The sequence below is a fragment of the Thermobia domestica genome, chromosome 13 (assembly GCF_964235325.1).
Source record: "Thermobia domestica chromosome 13, izTheDome1.hap1.1, whole genome shotgun sequence".
NCBI lineage: Eukaryota > Metazoa > Arthropoda > Insecta > Zygentoma > Lepismatidae > Thermobia > Thermobia domestica.
This window is the reverse complement of record NC_137466.1, coordinates 140,749,001-140,762,958: the sequence shown is the minus strand read 5'-3', so window position 1 is coordinate 140,762,958 and position 13,958 is coordinate 140,749,001. Positions and strand designations below refer to the sequence as shown.

Below are 13,958 nucleotides of genomic sequence, written 5' to 3'. Positions count from 1 at the left end.
AATTTGAAAATAGGACCACCGAAACATATTGAGGTCCTGTACTATGCTTCAATTGGACAATTTCAGTGGACCCCCATTGCCAAAATTTAAGAAGGGTGCAACAATATACCCATGTCTTATGATAGGATATGGACCCCTTGTAATCATAGGATCTCATCAAAGGGGATAAAATGGACCAAAAAAAACAAACACGTGGTACAACGTTTATATTTTGGCAATTTTTGTACCCCTAAAAGGGAACGATGTAGACCATCCAAATTTATCATGATACATATTGAGGACCTGTACTATAATACCAAATGTTTAAATTGGGCAATTTCCAAAATTTAAGGAGTGGGCCAAGGTACCCCTCCTGGGGGTGCACAAATGTACCTATGTCTTATGATAGGGAATAGACCCCTATACATAACCATATAAGGTAATAGGACTTCATCCAAGGAAATAAATTGGGCCAAAAACCAAACACGTGGTATAACGTATTGCTTACGTTTATAGTTTTGGCAATTTTGTACCCCTAGAAGGGAATGAGGTGGACCACCCAAATTTATCATAATACATGTTAGGGTGCAGTACTATAATACCAAATGTTTAAATTGGTCAATTTCCAAAATTTAAGGGGTGGGCCAAGGTGCCCCTCCCGGGGGTGCACAAATATACCCACATCTTATAAAAGGGAATGGACCCCTATACATGACCATATAACCATATAAGGTAATAACACCTCATCAAAGGAGATAAATTGAGCCAAAAACCAAACACGTGGTATAACGTATTGCTTACGTTTATAGTTTTGGCAATTTTGTACCCCTAGAAGGGAATGAGGTGGACCACCCAAATTTATCATAATAGATATTAGGGTCCTATACTATAATACCCAATGTTGAAATTGGGCAATTTCCAAAATTGAAGGGGTGGGCCAAGGTACCCCTCCCAAAAATTTCAAGGGGTGCATTAAGATACCCATATGCTATGAAAGGGAATGGACCCCTGTATACGCCCATATAACCATATAGGGTAATAACACCTCATCAAAGGGGATAAATTAGGTCAAAAACCCCCGAAATTTGACTTTTTGGCAATTTTTTACCCATAAAAGGGAACGACATAGACACCCAATACTGTTAGAGGTACATACTGTGGTCCTAGGCTACCATACCAAAATTTAGATTTGGCAATTTCCAAAATTTAAGGGGGTGGTCCTAGGTACCCCTGCCAAAATTTAGGGGGTGGGCCAAGGTACCCCTGCCAAAATTTAGAGGGGGTGGTCCTAGGTACCCCTAGGTCATTGACCCCGGGCCAAGGTCATTGACCTTTGACCTATGACGTCACAAAGGTCGGGATCAAAGTCCAAAGTGAGGCAAAGTGACGCGATTACTACTCCTACTCTGCCCACTCCGCCCAATAGGATCGCAATGTTTTGAGCCAACAAACATGGCGGAAACGAAAGTAGCCAATCAGACGATGTCGGAAACGAGAGCAGCCAATCAGACGTGCCGATGCTCGATTTTTTTTTGGCTTCATTATTTAATAGGAAAAAGATATATATCGGGCAGATCTATTTTATAAGATCTTTGACAAAAACAGCAACAAATATTAACAGGTAAGCAATTACATTTTTATATATCCTTTTTTCTTTATATATTTCTTCTTCCTTTTCTTTAATATCTTATGAATCAATTGAAAGAACATTTTGCCCAAAGATGTTGAAATACAAGTTACAAGTATAAAATACAAGTATATAAAAATACACATATCGTTATAGTCCCAAGCAACGTTTATTTTAAAATAATAACTGTGTGGCAGCAGGCACGTAGCCAGGATTTCGTAATAGGGGGGGTCCGCGACGAAATACTGTGGTTATCACATCACCGGCTTGATCATTCTAAACTATTTTACTGGGAACATCTGTTGGTTCGTTTGGCCAGTATTTCGTAATAGGGGGGGAGGACGTGACATGAAATACTGTGGTTACACGGCAGGGCTCGATCCTTCTAAACTCTTTTACTGGCAACATACCATATTGGTTTATTAGAACACTAAAATGAGAATATATTAGTAAGTATTTTAATAACAAACTATGAAGAAATCTCGAGTAAAAGAATATTTTAAAAAGTGAAAAGATATCGCCTTCCGAGGTCATTCGATTTCGGTTCTTCTTGTCTTTTTTCTTCTTCTTTTCTTATCTTCGTTTAAGGATAGCGACGAGATATATTTTGGCAGTTAATACATCCTATAAAATAGATTAGTGTTGCCGCGAAATTGAACATTTCTTTAACAAGTGTTACTGAAAGCTATGTTGCCAGGCTCATATCATTGGTGATTGTGAGCATTTCTTAAATTCTACCTGACAGTCTATATGATCAAACCATTTTATCGATCGTCATTTGTGGTCCATAGGATTAGCATGGAACTAGACGGAATTCGTAATGCTCCATTATAATAATATCCATTTTTAACTTAAATCCCTCGTTTCCTCCACGCAAAACTCCTCATAGCAAAGGGTAACCAAACGCTTGGTGTGGCTTTTTTATTTTTAACGCTAGTTCTTCTTTTTCTTTTTTCTTTTTGTTTCATCCTTCCTTAATATTTTTTATTTTTGGTCTGAAGGGGGGGTCCGGACCCCCCGGACCCACCCCTTGGCTACGTGCCTGGTGGCAGTTTCGCCAACTATCCAACTTTCGCTCGCTGTCGCCAAAGTTCTATTTGGTTTGTAAATTTATAATTGATGATGACTGAAGATCTTGTTATTACAATATCTGATTAATATGTTCAGTTAGTTGGCGAAACTGTCACAGAGTTATTATTTTAAAATAAACATATCTTTGTTAAGTGATTTGTTTTTCTAGTTCGAAATCAAAACATAATAAAGTAGTGATACATCAACGAATTTATACATGATACTTGTATATACATGATTTGCTGTTTGTAAGTTTCCATGTATTACGACTGCAATACTGTACTGTGTATTTAGTTGTAATGTGGTAATATGGGTAGTGGTAGTACAAAGATAAACACCACCTTTACGAAGACGCTTATGCGTCGGGTGGGGTGGATTGCATGCTACAGTGAAATTTAGAGCTATGTCGGCGGTAGTTCACTACCAGAAGGGCCACCCCTACCGAATTGGTCTAAATAGAGTAGCCAAACAAAGAGTGTTCTGGGAGAAGGTAACAGTTCTCCAGTAGCCAAGTTGACGGAAATCATGGTGATTGGTACGGCAACTTGGACATTAATCTCAGGCATGGTCAAAGTGATTTTAATGGTTGGTATACTGCAGGATGGAAGGCGACGGAAAACCACTATTTTTTTTCTAGTTTGCTGACAGCAGAAGACGAACATATGTACAATGGTCTTTCACAAGTCAAATATAGTTCTAGAGATAAAATATGCTTATTCGGATCTCTAGAAGGGGGATGGTTTGGGAAGGATTATTGGACGAGAAAATAACAACGTGGGAAAGGAAGATGGGCAAACAAAGACATACAAGAACGAAAGATTTATGATAGGGACATGGAACGTACATACAATATTACAGGGAGGGAAATTAGACAATCTTAAAGAGGAAGTGAAACAAAATAATCTGAATTTGGTAGTAGTTTATGAAGTTAGATGGGAAGGTAATGGGGTGTTGAACAGCAAATGATACAGAATGTTTTACTCAGGTAATGAAAAGGACGGCATAATAATTTAGGAATAATTCTTGGTAAGTCTGTTGATGATAGACTTATGATGTTAAAACTTAAAGAAGGAAAGAAAGATCTAATTGTGATATAGACATACGCACCGACGACTTCGCATACAACTGAAGAAGTAGAGGAAATTTAAGAGAAAATAGAAGAAATTATAGACAGGGAGAAGACGGGTGCATGTTTAATTGTAATGGAAGATTTCAATGCAGTTGTGGGAGAAATGACTGCCACAAACATAAATGATGTTTGTGATAACCATAGTTAGGACTTTTAGGGGAAGTTTCGTAGGAAAAAAGGGAAGGAAAATAAAGTTCTATTCGGTTTGTAAATTTATAATTGATGATAATAGAAGGGCTTATAAGTCCCTCAACTATTCTCATAACTGTTATTTTATCTGCTTGAAAGGAACTTAATATAAACTATGTAGCTCTCACTAAGCGCGTTTCTATTTCGAGGAAAAACATTTTAGTAGATATTAAAGCTCCTTTTCACATTGGCACAGACCAGTGCAGTGGGGCATAGAATTTATTCCTACCTTGGAATAGTAACTCTGCAAATGTTACAAATTCGAGAACATTAGGATTCTTGTGAAGACTAGATTCAATTTTTTCTTTGGCTAAACTATTTATGTTTTGTCTTGCGGTAGAGGAAGTTCTGGTAATGTAGGCCCAGCGGCGGCGACTTCTGTGTAACTATGTGGGGAACGATTCAAGCATGTGTCTTTCATTGTCATATGTCCAAGCAAAAATAGCCAAATTATGAAAGATTCAAGCAAAACATCTCTTCTTCTACCAGGAATGGATTCCATGTGCAGGTTTCTACATTTATGTTTCAATACACATGGCCATCTATATAACTCTATTGAACATTTCTGTAATAAAACAATTCTTTGTTCATTTATACTATGTTTGAATTCAGTAATTTCACTTACATTGTGTTCATTTTTGTGGTTATTTCCGTATTATATCAGAAGTATGAAAGGTTGATGAGATGATGGTCGGATAAAGTGGACCCACGAGTCCACTGGAAACTTTCGATTTCTACGACCATAAAATGAATGTTGTTTCACTTTCTGTTCATATGCAACAACGAAATATCACTTTTATCATAAGGTAGTTATTATGACATTTAAGAATGGAAATAATAATACTAGTAACTTTCTTTTTATGCCAGAATTTATTAGATAAAATTATCCATTCAGAATAATTTGAGCATTCCTTAGCTATACATGATTATACAATTTGTTGGCTATTTATACATATACATACAAACACACGATATTCAGTTTAGTTTCACACTACCACTTGAAACATTGTGAACACTGCACCTGCCGTTCACCAGCACAATCTTCGATAAATTTTATGCAGCAAAGAACACAAGAAGTATTCTTACTTGCAAGTTGCTTTTAATTTACTCCATTACAACTACTAATTGAGGAGTTCTATGTAATAAGGTCCCATAACGAAAAAGCATGTTTTGAGAAAATTGCGTGTAAACATTTCAAATAGAGATCTATCTTTTATATAACGTTTCTGCATGTGCACCCTACAAGAAAAAATATAGATTTATTCTTTTTTTTCTACAAAATACAAATGAACAATCAGTTCGTTTCATTATAACATAAATATGAATGTTTGGAAAAAGTCTTTTATAGACTTTTTTTTTATATAGGGAGAACGACTTTGTAGGATTTTTGTGTATATGTATCACACGTCTCGTGTAATACACTTTGTGAAAACGAATAAGAAAAGTAATTACAAAGTAAGAAACACAGATAAAGTAAACGTAACAATATGTATGCAACAATAAGACACTGAAGTAGTCTATGTATTATGTAGAAACTGGACATGTAACAATCCTGGGCACTGGAAACAGTCTATGCATTATGCACAGCTGATAAATTCTACTCGTGAAGGTTATCCTCTCCATCCCTGATGTGTGGCTTGACGGAACACTTCCTTGTACCAAACAACATCATCTGGATCCAGAAAGCGGACAAACTCCGTACGTCTCGTTCTTTAGCTGGGTTCGGCTGAGGTGGTTGACTTCCAAACATGGTATCTACACAGTCCAATCGAGTACAAGATTTACGTTACAGTTCAATCGAGTAAAGTACTTAATCAGTACATACGCAGCAGTATATGCATCAGCAGCTAGAATACAACCTGATGGTTTGAAACAAAGTTGTACACAGGACTGAATCTTGAAAGCATGTCGAGTTGCTGATGGTTTTCTTTTCATTATAGTTGTGCTGATAAGAGGCGTTCCATTGATAACAGGCGTCCCATTTTTACCATAAAAGGATGGGGGTGTTTTTGAATTGCTTTCAGCACTTGTATGTACTTGTCAAGGGTATGCACTTTTCATCGAATGATTTCTGACAAGAAATATATGTTTCACTGTAACAGCAAATTTCATGGTAATTCAGGAGCAAAATGTTTTCTTGAGCATATTTAACTATTTCTTCTATTTCTTGAAATTATATCGAATTCGTGCTAGCACAATGCGATATGTTCAACGCTGTTCAAACAACTATCTCACCAACATAACTGCATATATTACTATTATTAGACCTATTATTATTATTATTATTATTATTATTATTATTATTATTATTATTATTATTATTATTATTATTATTATTATTACTATTATTTTAAGTTTAACCCAACGAAGTGGGTAATTGATGCCAGTAATCCATATTCACAAGTGAGACTTTAAACAACTTGGAGTTTGATGCCGTTATTTTGTATTTCCAAAGTCAAAAGTATTTATATAAATTGATTTTCCACAAAGGACATCGAAGTTGAATCGTTTTCAGTTTTCACTCTAATTATTCTAAAATATTAAGAGGTTTGATTATAATAATTATTATTTTAATTTTCTCTCTCTTTTTTTAGACAATATTGCTAAATAATCATCTTTATAATAGCTATTCTGCCATTATTGGCAGGTTACTTGCTGCAACTGAGAAGCTTCGACGTTTGGTGGTCCTCAGCTAGTCTCTTCGTCTTGAGGTAGCAATTTTCTGTTTTAATACCTTCCTTCAACTAGTCTCCTTCGCTCCCTCCCTCTCTTTCCTTCCACAATACCCTCCAGCACGTCCCTCATAATACTGTTCTTCACCAGACAATATCCTAATCAGTTCCCCTCCCTTCTCTTAACAATATCTAAAATTCTTCTTTTTTTCCCCTACTGCTATTTTTTTTAAAAACACATTCTCATTCGTTGTCCGTTCAACACAGCTAATTCTCTCCTTTTTTCTCCATGCCCATGTATTGAAAGCCTGCGATTTTTTCATCACTTTTGCGTAATGTTAATGTTTCTGCCCCATAGAGTACATATTGGAATCAATAAAACAAAATCTCAATATTTAATTAGAAGTTTGATTAATACAAGGATTAGCTAATCGTGGTTGAAAAGAAAAATTTGACGCCTTTAGAGTGTAAAAATAATTTTGCAATTAATGGTACTTCAATAATCTGTGCCGTCTTTCATGCATCTCAGGGGTAGCCTCCCCAGTTTGGGAACCAGTGGAGTGTTGGATCTGTTAAAAAATATAAACAGATTACGAAACGTTGTGATTTAGGGATATCTTACAAGTAGTGAAGCGTGGGCACCCCATTAAAAACGGAAAGGTCATCACCTTATGTTGTACACTATCATCATACTTACACAAAGTTAAACTATATTACATTTAGTAACATGCATTGTATTTCCGTTACTATTGGCACATCGTAGAGTTTATTATCCCTTATATCCATAGTAAAATTTACTTATGAAAAGCTTGAGATTTCTTAAATGCAAGACTTGTAAGACTCTTGCATGCAAGACCAAGACCAAGACCAAGATTGGGTATGCAAGACCAAGACCAAGATCAAGACCAAGGGTTCCAGTGCAAGACCAAAACCAAGACTGGGTGTGCAAGAACAAGACCAAGACCGTCTTGGTCTTGCATTTGCTCATCCCTATAAATAATTCTAATTCTTGTAATATCCAATGTAATTCTAATTCTTGTAAATTATATACTTGCATTATAAGAAAATAAACAAATTAATTATTTGTGTTCTTATATTTTTTCTTGTCTTTTCAGGCGAATCCAGTAGAAACACATTACCTGGTACTAGTCCTCAAGAAGTAACCCAATATATATCGTGATGACTGAACTTTTCATATTAGCTATCTTGCTTTTCATAATAGCTTATATAATTTTCACGTGGAACAATGGATATTTCAAGGACAGAAAAGTTCCATACTTGAAACCTCTTCCATTTGTTGGTAACGCTTTACCAATAGTACTATTTCGCCAATGTATAGCAGACTTTTTTGCTAGTGTGTATGAACAATTGAAATCTAAAGGTTTTGGAGGCATGTTTCTGGGTCCGAACCCTGTAATAGTGATATGTGATCCCGATTTGGTTAAAAGTATGCTCGTTAACGATTTCGAACATTTTTATGATAGATCATTTCAACCTGACCCAGATGGTGATCCAATAGCATCTAAGTTAGGATTCTTTGTTACAGGACCAAAATATAAAGAATTTTCTAAGAGAGCGAGATCACTGTTCGGAATAACTAAAATTAAAAGAATGTTTCTACCATTCATAGTAGCTGGACGGTTTTCTGTTAAAAAATTTGCAACTGCGGCTGCTACGTCAGAACCAGTGGATGTTATAGATATTGGTTGTACCTTAGCACTTGAGCTTTCACTATCTATTGGTGGGATTAGTGACAAATTAGCTGTTGAAGTTGTTGAAAATTTGAAAAAGGCAGTAGCCCCATCCATCAGGACAATGCTTGCTTTTTTCATTGCAGCAGAATATCCTTGGGTTGTGCGTTACATCCATTTACCAATTGCTCAAGATAGCATTGTTGAAATTAGTAAAAGAATGATTAAGGACATTTATAAAGAGAGAGTTGAAAAACAGATAGTGAGAAATGATCTAGTGAGCATTATTGTGGATTGGATGTCATCTAGTGAAACTTCAGAGTTGAAATCTATAATGAATGACTCGATGGATAAAAGTGAGAAGGATGTTTTGCCAAAACATGATGACAGCACCGATAACATAAAAGGTACGTTTAATACAATTTAGACTAATTTATTATTTGTTTATTTATCAACACAACAGGCATTACTGGCCAATTATAGTGTCTACATATGGTACTTGAATACATAATGTTAAATTATAAAGATATTGATATTTGAATATGCAATATTAAATTACAATAAGGCATTTTCCTTGAAACCTTTTTTTGTTTGGAAAAATACCCAATATTAGTTTTTTAAACGATTTTTCAGAACAATTAAATATGTCTACATGTTTATAACCCTTACTGATTTTATTGTATGTAGCACAAATTCTCCATGTAGTCTAGGTGACATGCAGTGCAATTGTATGTCAGGCCACTATTTCCCTTGCGTGTTTTAAGTGATGGAACCTGATCATTATCTTTGCAATTATGTCTATACAGTCTATGTTGTTATGCAAAAGTCTGTGTAAGAAAAGAAGGTCATTCAACGTTCGTCTTTGTTCGAGTGTCTGAAGTGTAAAGTTACCAAGTAAATTATCATACGGTTCATATTTTAGGTAAAATCCTGTCCTATGTGAGAAAACGTAAGAATTTGTTTTGTATCTGCTTAATGTTTTGACTGTGTGTTTTCACAGAAGTGCTCCAAAAAAGTGAGGCATATTCAAGTTTGCATCTTACGTAAGAAAGCAAAAGTGCTTTCAAAGAGTTATCATTCGTAAATTCTTTGGTTGTTCTAATATTAAACCCAAGGTTTCTATATGCATTTTTGCCACACGATACGAAAAAGCTACTTTTTTGGCCAAATATCACACCTAGATCTTTAATTGTATTTACTTTTTGTGAACTTATTTTATTGATCGAATAAGTGAAGTCAAACTTTTTTTTCACGTATACTGTATGTAATGATTTTACACCTACTACTATTTATTTCAACTCTATTGCTAATACACCATTTCAGTATATTGGTCAGACCTTATTGCAAGAGTAGACAGTCATCTGTAGATTTCACATTTACGAATATTTTCAATTCATCTACAAAGAGTGCTTTATGAGACTTAGGAATATCAAGTGTCAGATCTTTAATAAATACAAGTAATGGAAACGAAACAGGCCCAAGATTACATCCCTGAAGGACTCCGAAATTTAGACGAAAGCTTCTGTTTTTTTTTTTTTTTTTTTTTAAATACAGAACGGTTTATCTACGTTATGTTCATGTCTTGAGTACGTAGACATAACTAAGATTTTTTTTAAAAATATCATAGGGAGTAAAATTGAACATGGCAAGTTCTTGAACTAGTACATCATGATCCACAGTATCAAATGCTTTATTTAAAAAAAACGTATATATAATATCTACCTGTTCATTATTACCGTGGATCTCTTCTGTAAGAAGCCATATTGGTATATTGAAATTGCAGTTTTAACATGACATATGACCTAATCATAAATGACACCTTCATGTACCTTTGCAATTGTTGGTAATATAGCTACTGGACAAAGGTTTTCTAAACTATTTTTATTGCCGGGTTTCGGGACCGGGCATAATACTGATTCTTTCCATATGTCCGGAAAAACATTTGTCCTTATTGAGAGGTTAAATAAATTATATATCGGATGTTTCGAAATATTACTGAAACCCTTCACAATATAACGTCGCATGTTATCAGACCCAATTGCCTTATTCGGTTTCAGTTTCTTTACTGCATTTTCAATATCTCTTGTACTGATCTTCATTATATGGAATAAATTTTGATATTCCCCATGTAGGTATTTTTTCTCATGTGAGTTAATATTATTTTTAATTAAGGAGTAGGATTGATTGTAAATGGACTGGTAGTGTTGAGCAAAAGCTTTCGTAATTCCATCATTCTTAGTCAAACTCTGTCCGATATACGTCATGGACTCAGGAGAAAGATGTCGGAATTTATTTTTATTGTAAGTTCAGAAATGTTTTGTGTCTTGGATTATATTATTTTCAGCATTATTAAGTCATTATGTGTTGTTGCTATTTTACGCATAATTTCTTTACGTAGTTCGCAATATTCGTTGTAATGATATTGGTGATTAGTCGTTCTCCTCCCCTTAACCCATTTAGTGTGATGTTGCCATTTAATTTTTGTTTCTTATATTATACTCTTAGTAAATCGGCAAGGAAATCTTTTTGGCGTCGGTATTTTCATGAGAGTATACAGTACTTCTTGAATATGTCATAAATTGAAGGGATGGATTCCAAAAGAGCCTAAGTCAATTTTTGTCAATTTTGAAATATTAGTTGTATTAAGTTCTATTTCAACATCTCCGTATATTGAACAGGGTTTCATGCCAAAACTCCATAAGTCAAATTAATTGTAGGCAAAAAGAGTTGTTTTCCAAAATGTCCTTAGAGAGTCAGCGGTATTCTCTGAAATTATTTTCTGACTCTTGCCTAAAAACACTTATAAAACTCTTGCTATAGATGATTATTTCACAGTTATTTTACGAAAAGTAGGCAATTACAAGTTTGTTTTATGTGGATTACTTTTCTTTTACAGAAATGGAATGATGGAAACACACACAGAATATTCGTCTTCTGAAAAACTTACTTTTTTTTGACTTAGGCTCTTTTGGAATTGAGCTCTTTAATTACTTTATAGAATTCCTCTATTGCTTTATTTGGATCCGTATATTTGTTTTTGTTTAAATATTGCCGGTCTATTCTCGCTAATTCATTGTAAGCATTTATATAATTTCCTTTCTTAAAATTTAAACCAAATATTTCTATTGTTTTTTAGAGTAGATAGTCTAATGTGTAGAAAGATTGTACGAGAGAAGGGTGGTAATTATCCTATTTAATTAATGGGTGCGGTTCTCTTACTACTGTTGCATTTGAAAGATTACTTATTATTAAATACAATGTTTTCCGTGAGCTATTTGTAACATTATTGAGTGATTCCATGTCATGATATAATATAAAATGATAGCAAGTTCGGAATTTATTGGTTGATTGTAGAAAATCAATTTTTTACCGGTTATTTCAGACAAATTCATATCACCCACAAGGAAAATAGTACTACGTATTGTACAGTTACTTTCGACAAAATGAAAAAAAAAAAAACTCGTAGATGAAGAGATTTGAATTTGGTTCAAAACACACAATACAGATGTACGATTAAATACACAATACAGATACAGTACACGCATGAATTACAATCTGGAAAAAATGAAATCTTACTATAGAAGATAATACACGCCCTAGTTTTCAGGATCACTGATATAAATAATGACACCCCTGATGCCGTTTAAGTCCAAATTCAATCCAATCGGTAATTGAGAGGGGAAATAGAATAGGTGAAAAATAAAACGTCCAAATGACCGAGATTACTGTCGAATCCATAGGTTTCGGGTTCACTAAGCTGATTGGTGGCAAAATTTAAGTCCACGTTTAGTCGAATAGATCTATGTAGAAACTTTCTAGATTTTTTTAGGAAGGAAAAACTCTATGACGTTTTAAAGGGATGAGGGGGGGCATGATACATATTCTTTCACCATATTGAAATAGACGTTATCTGAAGTTTGTGATATCATCACGGGAAAATGGTTGATCCTTTTGAAATGAATTTTAGAACATAGTTACTACATATCTCGAACTGGAGTTCCGTCATGTCAGTTTGATTAAAGAGCGTATCATGAGTTAGTAAGAATGTCGAAAATATTATGCCAAAATTAGATTGTCTTATGCCCCGGGTTTTTATCATTACACTTTCACTGAAATGCGTATCCTAAGGGAGATAGTGTTGAAATCCTTTCAATAAATCTATCCTTTCATTCTTCCCCCGTGCGAAGAAAGGATTTTCAAATAGTATATCATAAATCAATACAAGTATTTCATAACATATTTTCATCTTATAAAACTTGCTCTCTCTCGCGCGCGCGTGTGTAAGTCATAGTCATTAACTGTGGTCAATCCATTTTGGATTAGGTATTTCCCAACTTCTCTTTACACTAGTAGCTAATTACAATCTTTTGATAATTACTTTTTTTTTCACGTTACACTGTTGTGTTTCTAATTTGCAATCTGACCGACAGCTATCAGTTACTGTTCTTGCCTCCTAATCAAATGCGTGGCCTGTCCTCCTAAATCAAGATTATGCAACTTTATTCCAGTAACTATAAAAAGAGGCCCTGAATATTTTTTTTTATTCTCCTTCTCTCACAGCTGTTAACTTTTCCAGTGCAAATTGACCATGGTAACTTGAATTTCATGTCTTCTCTCCACTATGTTCTGCATCTTCTTCTTAGCTTATCACATCCTGCGTAATCCGAGCCATCTTTTGGCAGAAAATTGAACTTATACCTGTACTCATGTGTTAGTCAATTGGTGTACTCTGGATCATATTACAAAACGTTATAAGTTAATATTTGTTTGCTCCTTAGAACATTTGAGGGGGTGAGCGCAATAGTGGTCTAACCTACATTTTTTTAAAAAAATGGAGAAAAATCAAGTTAAAGTTAAACACATGTGCTTTTTGCACAATGTATCAAAAGTAACCACAAGTGGTTGAATGTATCATATATTGTATATATATATATATATATATATATATGTTGTACAAAAACCACATGTGTTTAAGTTTAACTTGATTTTTCCCCATTTTTAAAAATGTGAGTTAGATCACTGTTGCGTTCACCCCTTCAATTGTTAGGTATTATAAAGTTACCCTTTGAAAATATAATGCTAAGTTCCTTTAGTTCTATTTTATTACTAAATCACTTTAGGTTTTATTCATTTATTGGTTGGATTGAACGCACCCTTTTCACCACCAAGACTAAAAAGATGAGATCTACTAGTTCCAGTGGGATCTGAACCACGCTCGGTTTATTTTATCCGAAGCAAGTATCGAACCGAAGATCGAACTCAGAATCACACCTAGAGAAAGAAAGAACGTTAACAACTTGGGGGATGAATGGACACAACACTCTTCTACTGTATGCTGTCGTCAACAAGAGCCAATAGCGTATTTGATATAGGCCTACTTATGCTAGTATGTCAAATACGCAATTTTGTATTGTTTTGTGACTTCGGTGAAAGGTTTATACAAAAAGAGAAAGAGGTGTACGTTGTATTTATTGATCTAGAAAAGGCTTTTGACCTCGTGAATTCGGAATTATTGTTGGAAGTTCTTAAAAAAAAGCCCGGTTCGAATGGAAAGATCGCAGACTCATAAGAAAGTTATATATGAACCAATGAGTAAGTGT

The 13,958-nt window shown here is 34.5% G+C and overlaps 1 protein-coding gene across 1 annotated transcript in view; it reads left to right on the top strand.

Annotated features, from left to right (window-relative positions):
- Positions 1–13,958, top strand: part of LOC145668598 (cytochrome P450 9e2-like) — a 108,115-nt gene that overhangs the window by 76,993 nt on the left and 17,164 nt on the right. Inside the window, exon 2 of the mRNA XM_081736622.1 lies at positions 7,783–8,765. Within this exon, the coding sequence (XP_081592748.1) occupies positions 7,847–8,765 (919 nt within the window). The 5' untranslated portion in view covers positions 7,783–7,846. The remainder of the gene's footprint in view (positions 1–7,782; positions 8,766–13,958) is intronic.